Genomic DNA, 12585 nt, shown 5'->3' on the forward strand with positions numbered 1-12585 from the left:
ACATGACAGTGAACACATTTATAATGTTTTAAAAAATGTTTAAAATGCTCCAATATTTCAAAACAAATACTAAGCAGCACAAGTGTTTTAAAGTGAATTAAATCTGTGTAATTGTTTCTGAAAATCTGGTTTTGCTATATGATAAAATATATAAGTTATTCTAAATATGTATTTTACAATGTACCTGTAGTTTTCAGTAAACAAATAAGCCTTGATAAGAACTTGCGTCAGCGTTACATTCGCAAGAACTAACAGTTACTGTACAAACTTTTACGTACGACTTTCACGTAAATAGCTCAATTTAAGTTAATAACAACACAACGGTTCATTGTGTAAGGTACACCTCTAAAAACGTAGTTGCATATATTTCTGTCAATATATCCTCCTAAATATTACACACTGCACCTTGAATATTAAACTCGGTCTACAAAAGATATTTTGTGTGCTGCTTTTCTGTCTATGTAAACAATAGACTCTAATTTTGGATTTAATATATTGCAATTTAAATGTGTACAAACAATGAATATTCAATAGACACTATAGTTGAAATCTCAACCCACTGCCGCCTAGTTTTAGACCTGGTGAGAAATCTGGTTAAGGACTGTTAATTATGAATCCTCCACTGTGCTCGCTGTTACTGTAGTGGGAACAGAGCTCATCTAGAATGAACGCTAAAGATAATCAGGGGGGCGACAGGATTAATAAAGCATTACTGAGTCAGTGTAGCTGTTAAATAGCATCCGCCTAGCTTTAGCAAAATGACCCTTTCTGCCTACTTTTAACAGCGGCTTTGTGTTTCCATTAGCTGTCAGGAATAACAGTGGTTAGTTCATAGTGCTAATTAGTCCACGTGGGTGTGTATTGAGGAAACCGAGTCTTATTATGTCGCGGCCCGAGGGATATTTCGTGTTTAATCACTGCGATGGGCGTAAAAATATGCCATCCCATCAGCCAGAACTCTAAAGGGAAAGCTTCTTGCTTGAAAGTGCCCGGGTTCCCGCATTGTAGTCCAACAGTCGGCATGGAAACATGACCCGCTCTGCGTCGTTTGCACAAGCCGCGCGGATGAACGCGTTCAGGCTCGGCGTACATTCGCGGGTTTGTTTGGTGCCACATTTGCAGTGACTCACCGGTTTAATGTGAGCTTTTACACCCCGGATGCTGCACGGTGAACTCCCCTCCCACCGTCCCCTCTGCAGCTGCACTCTCCCCCGATCCCCAGCGTCTCACATTTGCAACACCATGAGGCTCAGAATGCTAATGCCACTCAAAGCCCAGTAATTGGGTCATTTCTTCGGGGGGAAGATGGAAAGGCCATGTTTTCCTGACCTAAAGAAAAGTTCTCCAAACTTAATGACCACATGAAGTGCGTTTGATTATCAGTGTCTTAAGTCGGTTGATAAGGGCTGTTGTTCTGTTCTGATGAGCACTGCTGTTGTTAATGATCTCATTTACTCCGTCTTATTGGTTTCTCATGCTCATCCATCAATTATCACATCCATCAGTTATCTCCCTGATTGTGTTCGTTGGCATTTTCAGGGTGTTCTGAAGAGCTCTTGCACTTGCTCGCTAATGAAACTGCTGAGAAGCGGCTCAGCTGTTGTCTCCTGAATTAGTTTTTATTAAAATGTATTTTAATTTGCATTTATTTATTTTTAAAGTTCTGTGTGTTTTAGGGTAGTGCATGTGTGGTTTAAAAATTTATTTAATCTATTTTATTGTATTTATTTTTTAAAAACATGTTTGGTACATGTGAAAACCTGTTTCTGCCACTGAATAAAAAAAATAAAAGTTTAATTGCGACTTTTTATCTCATACTCATATCTTGCCAGTATCTTGCCAGATTTGCCAGTATTTACTCTTAATATTTTAATATTATTTTAATTGTCACAATTTTCAATTACCATCACGTTATTCTGACTTCATGACTTGCGGTTATTACAAAAAAATCATAATTGCTAGAAAAAAAAGTCAGAATTGGGAGATAAAAATTATCTCTATTTTAATTACCTTTATTTTATTCAGAGGAATCAGGCTTCCATAATTCATGCGCCTTCTGTCTTTTTATTTCAGACGAGTAATAACAGTAATATGTGACCAATCCAATTTTCCAAATACCCCCTTAAGTAATTCATTCTGGTGCTGACTCTGGACCTACTTAAATATGTTACCAAATGCTTGACTGAAGAATGTCAGCTAGAATTCAACAAATGAATTCATTTGAGAAATGCTGTGGAGTGAGCTCTGTGCTCTTGACATCTGTTTGGTCCTCATGTTTAAGAGCAGGTGTAGTCTAGGGCCTTCCAACTGATGCTGTAAATGAAAGGTCATGTCGCTCTGAGGAGAGCAGTGAGACGGTATTCAGCTATGTCTCTCTCTCTTTCTCTCTGTTGAACAGCTGAGGTGGCTGAGGCATAAATGAGCTTGTTCACTGGGTTTCAATTAGCCATGAATGACCGTTTCTCTTTCTCCAGCTGTCTGAAATACTCCCTTCAACATAAAAAAAAAAGTCAAAATGTGAAACATGCGCACTCACTGTAAATGCCAAGGCTGCCTTATTATCGAGGCACTTCAACATAAAATGTCCTTGTTCAAAACATGCTCTTTGGACAGCACCTGTGAAATGATGCTGGTTACGGCAGAAAATAAACCTTTTAATAGCTGTAAAATGTTTCATCACACGAATAGTGTTTCTTATGTTTCAACTGTAAAAACACACAAATTGCATTGCATTAGTTGAGCGCAATAAATACTTACAATGCAAAGCTATGAATTTCTGCAGTTATCTTAAATTGTGTTAATGTTTTACAGTATTACTGTATTTTTGATTAAAAAAGAAGTGCAGCACTTCTTTCAAAAACATTAAAAGAAAATCTCAAAAGACTTTAGAGCTATATATAATAATACATAATATGCAAATATAGTATCATAATTACAGTATTTTTGTCTTTTATATAGTTTTCAGTGTACATTGTGATCAGATCCTTGTAGTTTATTTAAAGGCGCTATATGTAGGATTGACACCGAGTGGTTGAACAAGGTATTGCAGTCCAAATTCGAAATATTGGGAGACGTTTTTTTTCACCCAGCGCATCCTCCACACACAAAGGTTTCCAGAATGACAACACCAACTGAAACGAGCGCACATGGCAATGATTGAAATGAAATAACTGCTAACCCTGTTTTCCGAAGCACTATTGGGTAAACTGACCAAAACAAAGTCCGGCATTCTGGGCCGGAACACACATTTTCAAAGAATAACCGACTGTAGCATTGTTTTTCAGATAAACAAGTATGTTCTGCAAAAATATTTTGGTATTTTTATACTTTAGTAGAGTCAAAATCCCACATACAGCACCTTTAAAAAAAGTCAAATGTTAAGGATATTTGTGTGAACGCGAAAGCACCCATGCAGTTCGAAAAGCTCCTTAGCATGTATTAGAGCGCCTTTTGGCTATTACATTTGCTTCACTTATTAAAGAATAATTAAGATGAATGTCTCCAATCGAGCACGAAGATGACCCTCATTTGAAATTGAACTTGAAATTGGATTAGTTGTCTTTCAATGCCATTTCTAGCAGCACGTTGAGTATGAATTCATCTCCGAAGGGCTCCCTGAGCCAGCATGTCTCCTCTAGAGGCCTGGTCCCATTGTACAAGCAGGTAAATGATTATGGATTTTAGTGTCCGGACTCAGATTTAGACAATTACAGCTAATGCGGTGAGCTGAATAGATATGAGGCTCGGTGTCTGCTGAAGAGGTATGAAAGCCCCGTTCCTGTTTTCATTCAAGGAGAATGAGTTGAATGCTGATGTTTTTATGATGTTATTCGACTAATCCTTTATCACAGCTGCTTCGGTCCTAAAATGTTTTGAACTGTTATGAACCTCTTTCCACATCATTTGGCTGCTGCTGGTTTAGGATGTCATTGTGGCATCGCAGTTAGATATTTAATGCGACGGTTAAATGATTAATGCCCTTTTTGAATCGCATCTGCAAACACATCTAATGGGATTCCGTTTTTTTCCCTCCAATAGGTAAATGGGACAGAANNNTCTCTCTCTCTCTCTCTCTCACAGTACACATTTATAGATACATAGACTTGAGATGAGCACAGGTCATGTTTAATGCTCGTGTATGATAATCCAATCAATCACAGCCTGGCTTGCGAGCGTGATCTTGAAACATCACCATCACACATGACCAGTCAGGGAACAAGCTTGGTCTGTGATTAGTAATGACTTTAAATGTGAGATCATTTGGTGTAATGATGATTGCTTTTTAGATTTGTCTAGTCATTGTGTGGATAAGCTTGTGAAAAGAGAATGTTAGATCTAAATTGATCTACCCAGTCTACCCTGTATACACTCATACACAGTCCACAACAATATGTAATCATGTAATCCATAAAAAAGTAACTGTAATTTGATTATGAGCAACATTATTTTAATTGGGTCAAAGACAAAAAGGGGTTTAACCATAAAAACAATAAGTGTGATACTGCTTTAAAGTTTTCAGTTTAAATTGATTGCAATTTTGTTTTCCCCTGATTTATTAAATGAACCCACTAAAATGTCATTGTGTAAAAATCTCGTCAGGCATACTTACAACTAAAATATATTTATGAAACATTCAGAGTTTAATTACTTTCATCCTACATACTTAAAAGTAGAGACTTTACTTACATTTATTGCACTTTCTGTGGACATAAAATCACTTTTGTGAATTTCTTTTGATGCAAACATCTTAACATCTTTGACCCTATATACAGTACTTACAGTTAATTTTTGGAATCTGATGATATAATCCATATTGCATATAATGAGTTACTGCCTAGCACTGTGTGTATATTTATATGTGAATCTCTCTGAGACATATTTAGCAATAATGTATTTTATAAGTGAGATTGCACCCTCGCGGAAAGGCTTCGCAAATGTCAGTCAGTTTTCATGGGTTTGAAAATCATATTTCACTGGTTTGGACTCAAGTCATTGAGAATTCGCAAATATTCACAAATCTGGAATGCTGCGCTTTTTAACAATAGACTTAACATGTTGTGATTAAAAGCAGCAGCAGTCATTCAGAAGCGAGAAGAAAAAAGCCTACTCTGTACAAATGTACAAATATGGATTATTTCAAATACAACTGTGTTAAATTCTGTGTTTAATATAATTAATATTTTCATGTTTGGTCACACCTTCAGAAGACACAATAGCACAAACTGAACATAACTAACGAAATGTGTAATCATGAATATTTAGTAATGTCTCTGAATTACTTATAAATTATATTTCCAAAATATACGAATTTCCGAAGGCATTGTCACAAAACTACGAATATCATAATACACTTTTGTAATGTATTTTATATTCAAACGTTGGCTTTATTTTAGACATGTCACAGAACCCTCTTAATTGGGCTAGTGTATANAGAGAGAGAGAATTAGACGGCTGCAGATGACATTCTGGCAGCTGCAATCGGATCCACATGACTAGACACAGAGCACGGACAATAGCAAAGGTCAACTAGACCAGAGGGAGCGCAGATTTGTCCGACCCTGGAGCCAGGAGGCTGAGAGTATATATTCAGGAGTTTCTGCAGACTCAACTGAGATTACAAGCTAGAAAATTGGATACAAGCCGAGGCGATAACTCTGCTGCTAGGGGCTGATCTGTTATTGTCACCCATTTCTCTCTCTTTCTTTCACTTTAAAACCATCTCTCCAACCTGATGCTATACATTTGTTATTGCCTTTTTGTAACTGTTCTGTCCAGTCTCTCGACATAGCCGAAGAACATCTCTAATCAGCGAAGATTAATTCTCCTCATGATCTTTTTTTAAAGCATAAAAGCCTGTGTGTTATACCGAGGCGGAACCCTGGAGAGCCCCATCATAAACACGTCACTTCAAAATATGAGCCTGTTAGTCTATTTATGTCTCTGATGTTAAAAGTGGCTCTAGCCCACGGTTGTGACAGGTTTTGATTTGTGAGTTTGCGCTGCTCAGAGGAGCACGCCGTGCCAAACTGTAAACACTGATGAGTCATGGGTAGCAAAGTGCACCTCCTACAAAAATAATGTTCCTCTTCTTTCTTTTTGTTCTGTTATTTAGGATCTTTTCACTGAGGCGTATTTCTCATAAAGGGACAATTTATCTTTCATGTGTGTGTGTCTCCTCAGGGTAACTCAGGGTTGGGGTTTAGTATAGCCGGTGGTACAGATAACCCTCACATCGGCGATGATCCTGGGATCTTCATCACAAAGATCATCCCTGGAGGAGCGGCAGCTGAAGATGGCAGACTCAGGTGGGTTTTGTAACTCACTTGTGTGCATTCATTGCGTTAATGCTAATAGAAAAGTCTAAACTAACTTTACATATTCTCCAAATAAACACTAAAATTTGTGTGCTGAAAATATAATAATTAGGGGTGTGCGATATTGAAAATCTGACTACCGTGGACAGCTGCTGTTTTTGAAATTCTTTATATTATGTGTGGACAGTCTGGACTTCAGTGATCGAAATTAATCTTTTCATGCAACTTTACTGTCAAATTGTTACAATCATTCAATTAGAATAATAAGACATTTAGGCTGTTGACAATCAAACTAAACCAGTATCAACGTAAAACTTGGAATACTGATATTTGAAATTATTTTAAAAATGAAAAGATACTTTAAATCTGAAATTAAATTCACCAGTAGGTGACAGCAAGTCACTGTTAACAAATGATTCATAGCGACTGAACCGAATCATTTAACGATTGATTCATTCAGGAACGAGACACTTGTCGTGTTGCTCAGAGAAATGTTAACAACTCTAGCCGTTTGGAATTATTATTATTATTATTATTGTTATTTTTATTATTATTATTTTGTTGCTGTTGGAGAAATGGAGCAAAAACGGGCAACATGGTGTCTAATATGTAATATTAACTTATTGTTTATTGAACTGTTGTATAAAATCGATATCACATTTGTAATCGTGCCTTTTGGAACTTTTTTTTCTTGATGTTTGTTATGAAACTGGTCTTTTTGAATTCATTTCTGTGTATTATGGAAGTGATTATGAATTCATTTTAAACATTTTGATTAATAATTGATGGACAGAAGAAATAATACTGTGTTTCTCACTAAGATGAAGATAAAATCAGTAGATTAGTGTGTAATTTTCTTTTTCGAAACATAATGATCTTACTTATTGCTCTGGCTTTGTAGAGCAATCTCTTTCTCTCTACCTCCCTCGCCCTTTTGCCTCTNTAATTGATGGACAGAAGAAATAATACTGTGTTTCTCACTAAGATGAAGATAAAATCAGTAGATCAGTGTGTAATTTTCTTTTTCGAAACATAATGATCTTACTTATTGCTCTGGCTTTGTAGAGCAATCTCTTTCTCTCTACCTCCCTCGCCCTTTTGCCTCGCGCTGCTGTAAATGATTGAAACCGGGCTGTTTATCACAGTCCTAATGTCTCTCTGGAGAGCTGAAGTACCTGAAGTTTTCTGCTGACTGCCACACACTCTGACCGCGAGGTACTTTAAAAAATTTACCATCGGCGAGGTCTGAGGTGACGTGTGTGGTTATAACGAATAGACCTGACCAAATCACTTTCAGATCACGTCAATCTTCCACAGGCTAAAAACAAACACGTTTGCATTATACATTTTACGTAAATACTCAAGATTCGAAGATTCATTTCTTGACTTAGTGAGAATTTATTTTGAAAAAAACTTTTTTGTGACACCTTACTGAAGGAATGGTGAATGAAACCAATAAATTTAAAGAGATAGTACACTTTAAAAATGTTGATATTTGTCTCTGTTATTTATTTTTTTAAGCTAATTTGCAATCAACAGCTTTCATGAATATGAATGTAACTATTTTTCCTTCCACAAATATCAAATGATCTGATACCGTCCACACTCCTGCTGCATGGCAACAATTATCTCATTTGTTTCTATTTTTATGTTTCCCAAGGAATTTTAACAGAAAGTTGATTATTCAATAATATGACGGAACTTAATTAAGTCTCCAGATCTATAAAAGAGCATTCTTTGAGCAATAAGATGGCTGTTTCTGAGAAGGTTGAAGGTTTAATTGATATTGGTGCGCTGTAGAGTTTCTATTCCTGGCTGGATGTGCTTGAAATTCATGTCAGGGCCGATCGGGAGTTGATTGAGAGGGTTGTTTTATTAGAGGGAAGCATAATTAGATTGTGCTGGAGAGATAGCAGATCTTCCTGTGTTTTGTATGCATGTGTGTGTGGCTCACTGAACAGCAGCTGCATGTGGCAGCCCCGTCTGAGCCTTTCACCCTGCTCTGCTCCATGACTTGGCTGTTTTCTCATCCTCTCGTTTTCAATCAGGTCTGTCAGGGCTTGGAGCATCACCAGTCCTCCTCTTGCTTGTTTTCTCTGGGCTAGTTGCGCCACTTTAACATTCAGTATTCTGCCTCTCTCTTTCTCTTTCCATTCCCCTTCCCGTCCACCCCATGTTCTGCATTCTGTCTTTTAAAAGAGTACGACACTTTGAACGTTCGCCAATAAGCTGTGATAGATTTATCGTGAGTTGGAGGTGAACAGCATTTAGAGAAGCAATTACATTGTGTATGGTTTTTTTTTTCTGCTCTGCCCTTGTTTGACTTTGGGAGTGTTGGAAGCGGAACAGTCTCTGGGTAAATCATGCAGGCTTTAAAGTTTTGAGGCACAAGAGCAAAGGAAGTTGCATTAGAGATTCTATATTGGGTAAAGTACTTGTATGATCAGACTTTATAGAGCTGGACTGGGATCAGTGATGAGAATAAGATTATTCTGGTAATGTTTGCAGTATATGATTAAATGATTCAAATCATATATATAATAAAATACACTATAAAAAATTACATAATAAAATGAATATAATTAGCATGAAAAAAAATCATGTTAGATAATATCATGATTTTAGTATTATTTGTATACTATTAATTTTTTACTTGTTTTTTGTATGTAATTATATAATATGCTATTTTAATGTAGGTTTTAGCAATTTTGTCATGCACTTTGTCAGTTTTTCATGGGTTTGTTATATTTCTGTATGCTTATATTTTGTATTTAAGCTTTATTTTAGTTAAATTTATTTCCTGGACCACAAAACGTAGTCATAAGTGTCTGTTTTTCTAAATTGAGATTTGTAAATAATCTGAAGGCTGAATAAATAAGTCACTATGACAGCATTTGGTTGAAAAAAAATCTAAATACAGAGAAATTCACCTCCAAAGTTTTGCCAGATCCATATCGCTAATAAAAATTTAAGTTTCATTATAATTATGGTAGTAAATTTACTAAAAATATCTTCGTGGTTTTTGATGTATATGTAGTATTTTTAAATGTGTATATTGCAATTCTATTTTTATTTATACCTCCCCCATACGTTGCCACAGGGATCATGTTAAACTGTCTAAACTGATTTGTTTAAAACTTTGAATCAGTTGTGTATACATTGCATATATGTGTGTGTTCATGGTTTGGTTGAGTGTGTGTACTTGTTTGCTGGGTCTCAGCTGCTCTATGTGAGCATGCCCCAGGAGGCGGCTGTCCTTGGACCACAGGCTGCCGTGATCTGGAACTCTCTGCAGGAGGCTCACCACACACTGGGGGCTCCAGAAAACTCACTCCTCGCTCTTATTTCTCTCCGCAGAGTGAATGACTGTATTTTGCGTGTAAACGACGCAGATGTCTCGGAGGTGTCTCACAGTAAGGCGGTGGAGGCTCTGAAAGCGGCCGGATCGATTGTGAGGCTCTACGTGCGCAGGAGGAGACCAATGCTGGAAACCGTCACCGAAATCAAACTCATAAAAGGACCAAAAGGTTTCACATTTACAATTACCGTAAAACCCATCTGTTACCTGAGCTGTGTGTCACCGTTTGCATTAAGGATGTGTCACGGTGGTTGGCTCCTCTGTGGAAAAATAATTTTTGCTTTAGTTTTGTTCGTTCATAGTTTTGCCTCCGATATTTTTTTCTGATTTATGCCGTTATAAAAGAAAACAGGCTATTACTCATGTACATATTCATATCTAGAGTGAGAAAATAAATGGAAAACAAATCAAGATTTGAAAATCTACTGAGCCCGAGAGTTATCACGTTCTCTTTTGTTGGTTGTTGTTTGGGCGGAGCAATAAATAGAACTATATCCTGAGAAAGACACAGCTTTGATGCATTATTCAGAGCACATAGAGGAAGATGCATCACACATACAGCAGCACTTGCACAAATTTGGAGGAAGAGCTTCGGGCACCGTAGACTCCTCAAATCCGAAGCAACATCAACACAACTCTACAGTATAACGCTTGTTTTCTCCTAANAGGAAGATGCATCACACATACAGCAGCACTTGCACAAATTTGGAGGAAGAGCTTCGGGCACCGCAACATCAACACAACTCTACAGTATAACACTTGTTTTCTCCTGGAGGAAACTTAGGAACTAGACTTTGCTTTAGGAAAGTGTGTTCTTTCGTTTTTGAGAGAGCTTTGAGTACTGTTTATTACAAGTAGTCAGTTAACTTCTGAAAGATTGAGCGTTGCTTCTGTGTGAGGGAATGGCATAGGTTTGGAAAATTGCACTGCATCTGTGGGGTCACAGTTAACGCTTGTCCTTTCTCAAAATTTTACAGGGCTCGGCTTCAGCATTGCAGGCGGTGTGGGAAACCAGCACATCCCGGGCGATAACAGCATTTATGTCACTAAAATCATTGATGGAGGAGCTGCGCAGAAAGACGGACGGTTGCAAGTTGGAGACAGACTGCTTATGGTATGGCTCATTAACCATATTATTTTATATTTTGTCTTATTTTATTTTATTGTTTCAGTTTGGTTTAGTTTTTTCATATTTATTTAAGTATTTTAAGTATTTCTAATTTACTAAGTCTTTACGTTTGAATTTTTGTATTACAGATATTTCTCTGTTTATTTCCCCCCAAAATGTTTTAAAGCAGCTCCAATTGGCTCAACCAGTGGCATGAGTTTGAGGCAGGTTTTGAGTGTTTCATACAAAACAAAAACGCTGTCCAAACACATAGAATATGCCCACAGAGAAATGAGAAAATGAGCTGTATCTATAGTTGGCTGATTAAATTCCTGAAGTTTCGCTCTAGTGTCAGTGTCAAACTCCATCGCTTTTAATCCAGGGGGGTTGTTGAATGCTTTAAGACTGAGTTTGATTTAATTAGCAAGATCAGTGCTGTGTGTAATCCACTGGGCAGGACACATTTGGCAGCTCTGATTCGCCATTGACCACTAGAGCGTAACTGTTTACGTAACTGGATTGCCCGTTTAACACATCTCGCTTGCTTTCTTATTCGCCCAGGTGAATAACTACACTCTAGAAGAGGTGACCCATGAAGAAGCAGTGGCCATATTGAAGAACACGTCGGATGTTGTATACCTAAAGGTTGGGAAACCCACTAGTGTCTATCTCTCAGACCCCTATGGGCCGCCTGATATCACACACTGTGAGTGATTCTTACCACATTCATATGCTTTCAGAATAATTCTAGCGAAAAATTATTAGTGCTTAGAAATTTGATAGTAAAATGGAAATGTTACATTTTTTTTTAATTCGGCATGAAAAACTCACTCCCTTTGTCTCTCTACAGCATTCTCACCCGCTATGGAAAATCATATCTCTTCCCCCGGTAATAATGGCACTCTGGAATATAAGTCCAGTCTTCCGCCCATCTCCCCCGGCCGATATTCCCCCCTGCCCAAGCACTTGCTGGGGGAAGAGGACATTAACAGGTTGGATGGTTTTTCCTTCCTACGGTAATTCCCTCCCTTTCTACCAGAAGCCACTGCCCAAAGGTAGACTGTGTAGCCCCCTTTCCCCATGTGTCCCGTGGAAATCCGAAAGACAATCAAGCATCGTCATCACTCCTAGTGATGGGATTGTTTTGGGATTTACTGTCCCATCCTTTACTCCTTCCTGTCCTGTTAGTTCTGTACTGTTTTTACGTTCCTAGGTTTTTAGTGATCCGTGTTTGTTTGAATGTATAGAGCAACATAGGCTCTACCTGCATTATTTCTAAAATGTGCCCGTATATACACAGCACAATTCACTTCAGTTTCCTTCTGAGTGGAAGTAAAAAACCCAGCTTTTGTTCATTTTCACACAGTTTATGTTTAGTGTAATTAATACATATTTACAGTTTTTGCACGGTTCTATGCGCATTGCTATTTTATGACATCAAAGTCAAAGTAAACTTAATATAGTAAACTTGCCCAGTAGTTCACTTGTTACAGTGTTGTACTTGTGGAGCACGCATGTCTGAGTACTGCATAATACAGCGCTTGATAAATAAGCAAAAAGGTGCAAGAAGCAAGCTGAAATGTTGCTTCAAAATAATACATGTTTGTTTTCACTTTGCTTTAGCTAACTCTATTGCTATGTTTTGAGCATCGTTTAGTAGGTAGTGTATTGGATTAAACACAATAAAGTATTAACATTTTAGCACCAGTGACTAGACATTTCATTTCCAAACTGCCATGATATTACAATAACCATTAGCATATTCGCATTCATCTGTTTTGGATAAACCTGACCATGCTTTTAGC

General features: G+C 37.4%; 2 protein-coding genes across 3 annotated transcripts in view; both read left to right on the plus strand.

Moving 5' to 3' along the window:
- LOC122352440 (disks large homolog 2-like) overlaps positions 1-6526 on the plus strand; it is a 23752-nt gene extending 17226 nt beyond the window's left edge. Inside the window, exons 5-8 of the mRNA XM_043249852.1 lie at positions 4039-4079; positions 4161-4224; positions 6181-6305; positions 6502-6526. Of these exons, the coding sequence (XP_043105787.1) occupies positions 4039-4079; positions 4161-4224; positions 6181-6305; positions 6502-6526 (255 nt within the window). The remainder of the gene's footprint in view (positions 1-4038; positions 4080-4160; positions 4225-6180; positions 6306-6501) is intronic.
- Positions 6186-12585, plus strand: part of LOC122352551 (disks large homolog 2) — a 110536-nt gene continuing 104136 nt past the window's right edge. For both annotated transcript variants that reach the window (XM_043249993.1, XM_043249990.1), the window contains exons 1-5: positions 6186-6305; positions 9672-9841; positions 10650-10786; positions 11342-11486; positions 11631-11796. In XM_043249993.1, coding sequence (XP_043105928.1) covers positions 9796-9841; positions 10650-10786; positions 11342-11486; positions 11631-11796 — 494 coding nt within the window. In that variant the 5' untranslated portion in view covers positions 6186-6305; positions 9672-9795. The remainder of the gene's footprint in view (positions 6306-9671; positions 9842-10649; positions 10787-11341; positions 11487-11630; positions 11797-12585) is intronic.

Source organism: Puntigrus tetrazona, chromosome 10 (genome assembly GCF_018831695.1).
Source record: "Puntigrus tetrazona isolate hp1 chromosome 10, ASM1883169v1, whole genome shotgun sequence".
NCBI classification, from domain to species: Eukaryota; Metazoa; Chordata; class Actinopteri; order Cypriniformes; family Cyprinidae; genus Puntigrus; species Puntigrus tetrazona.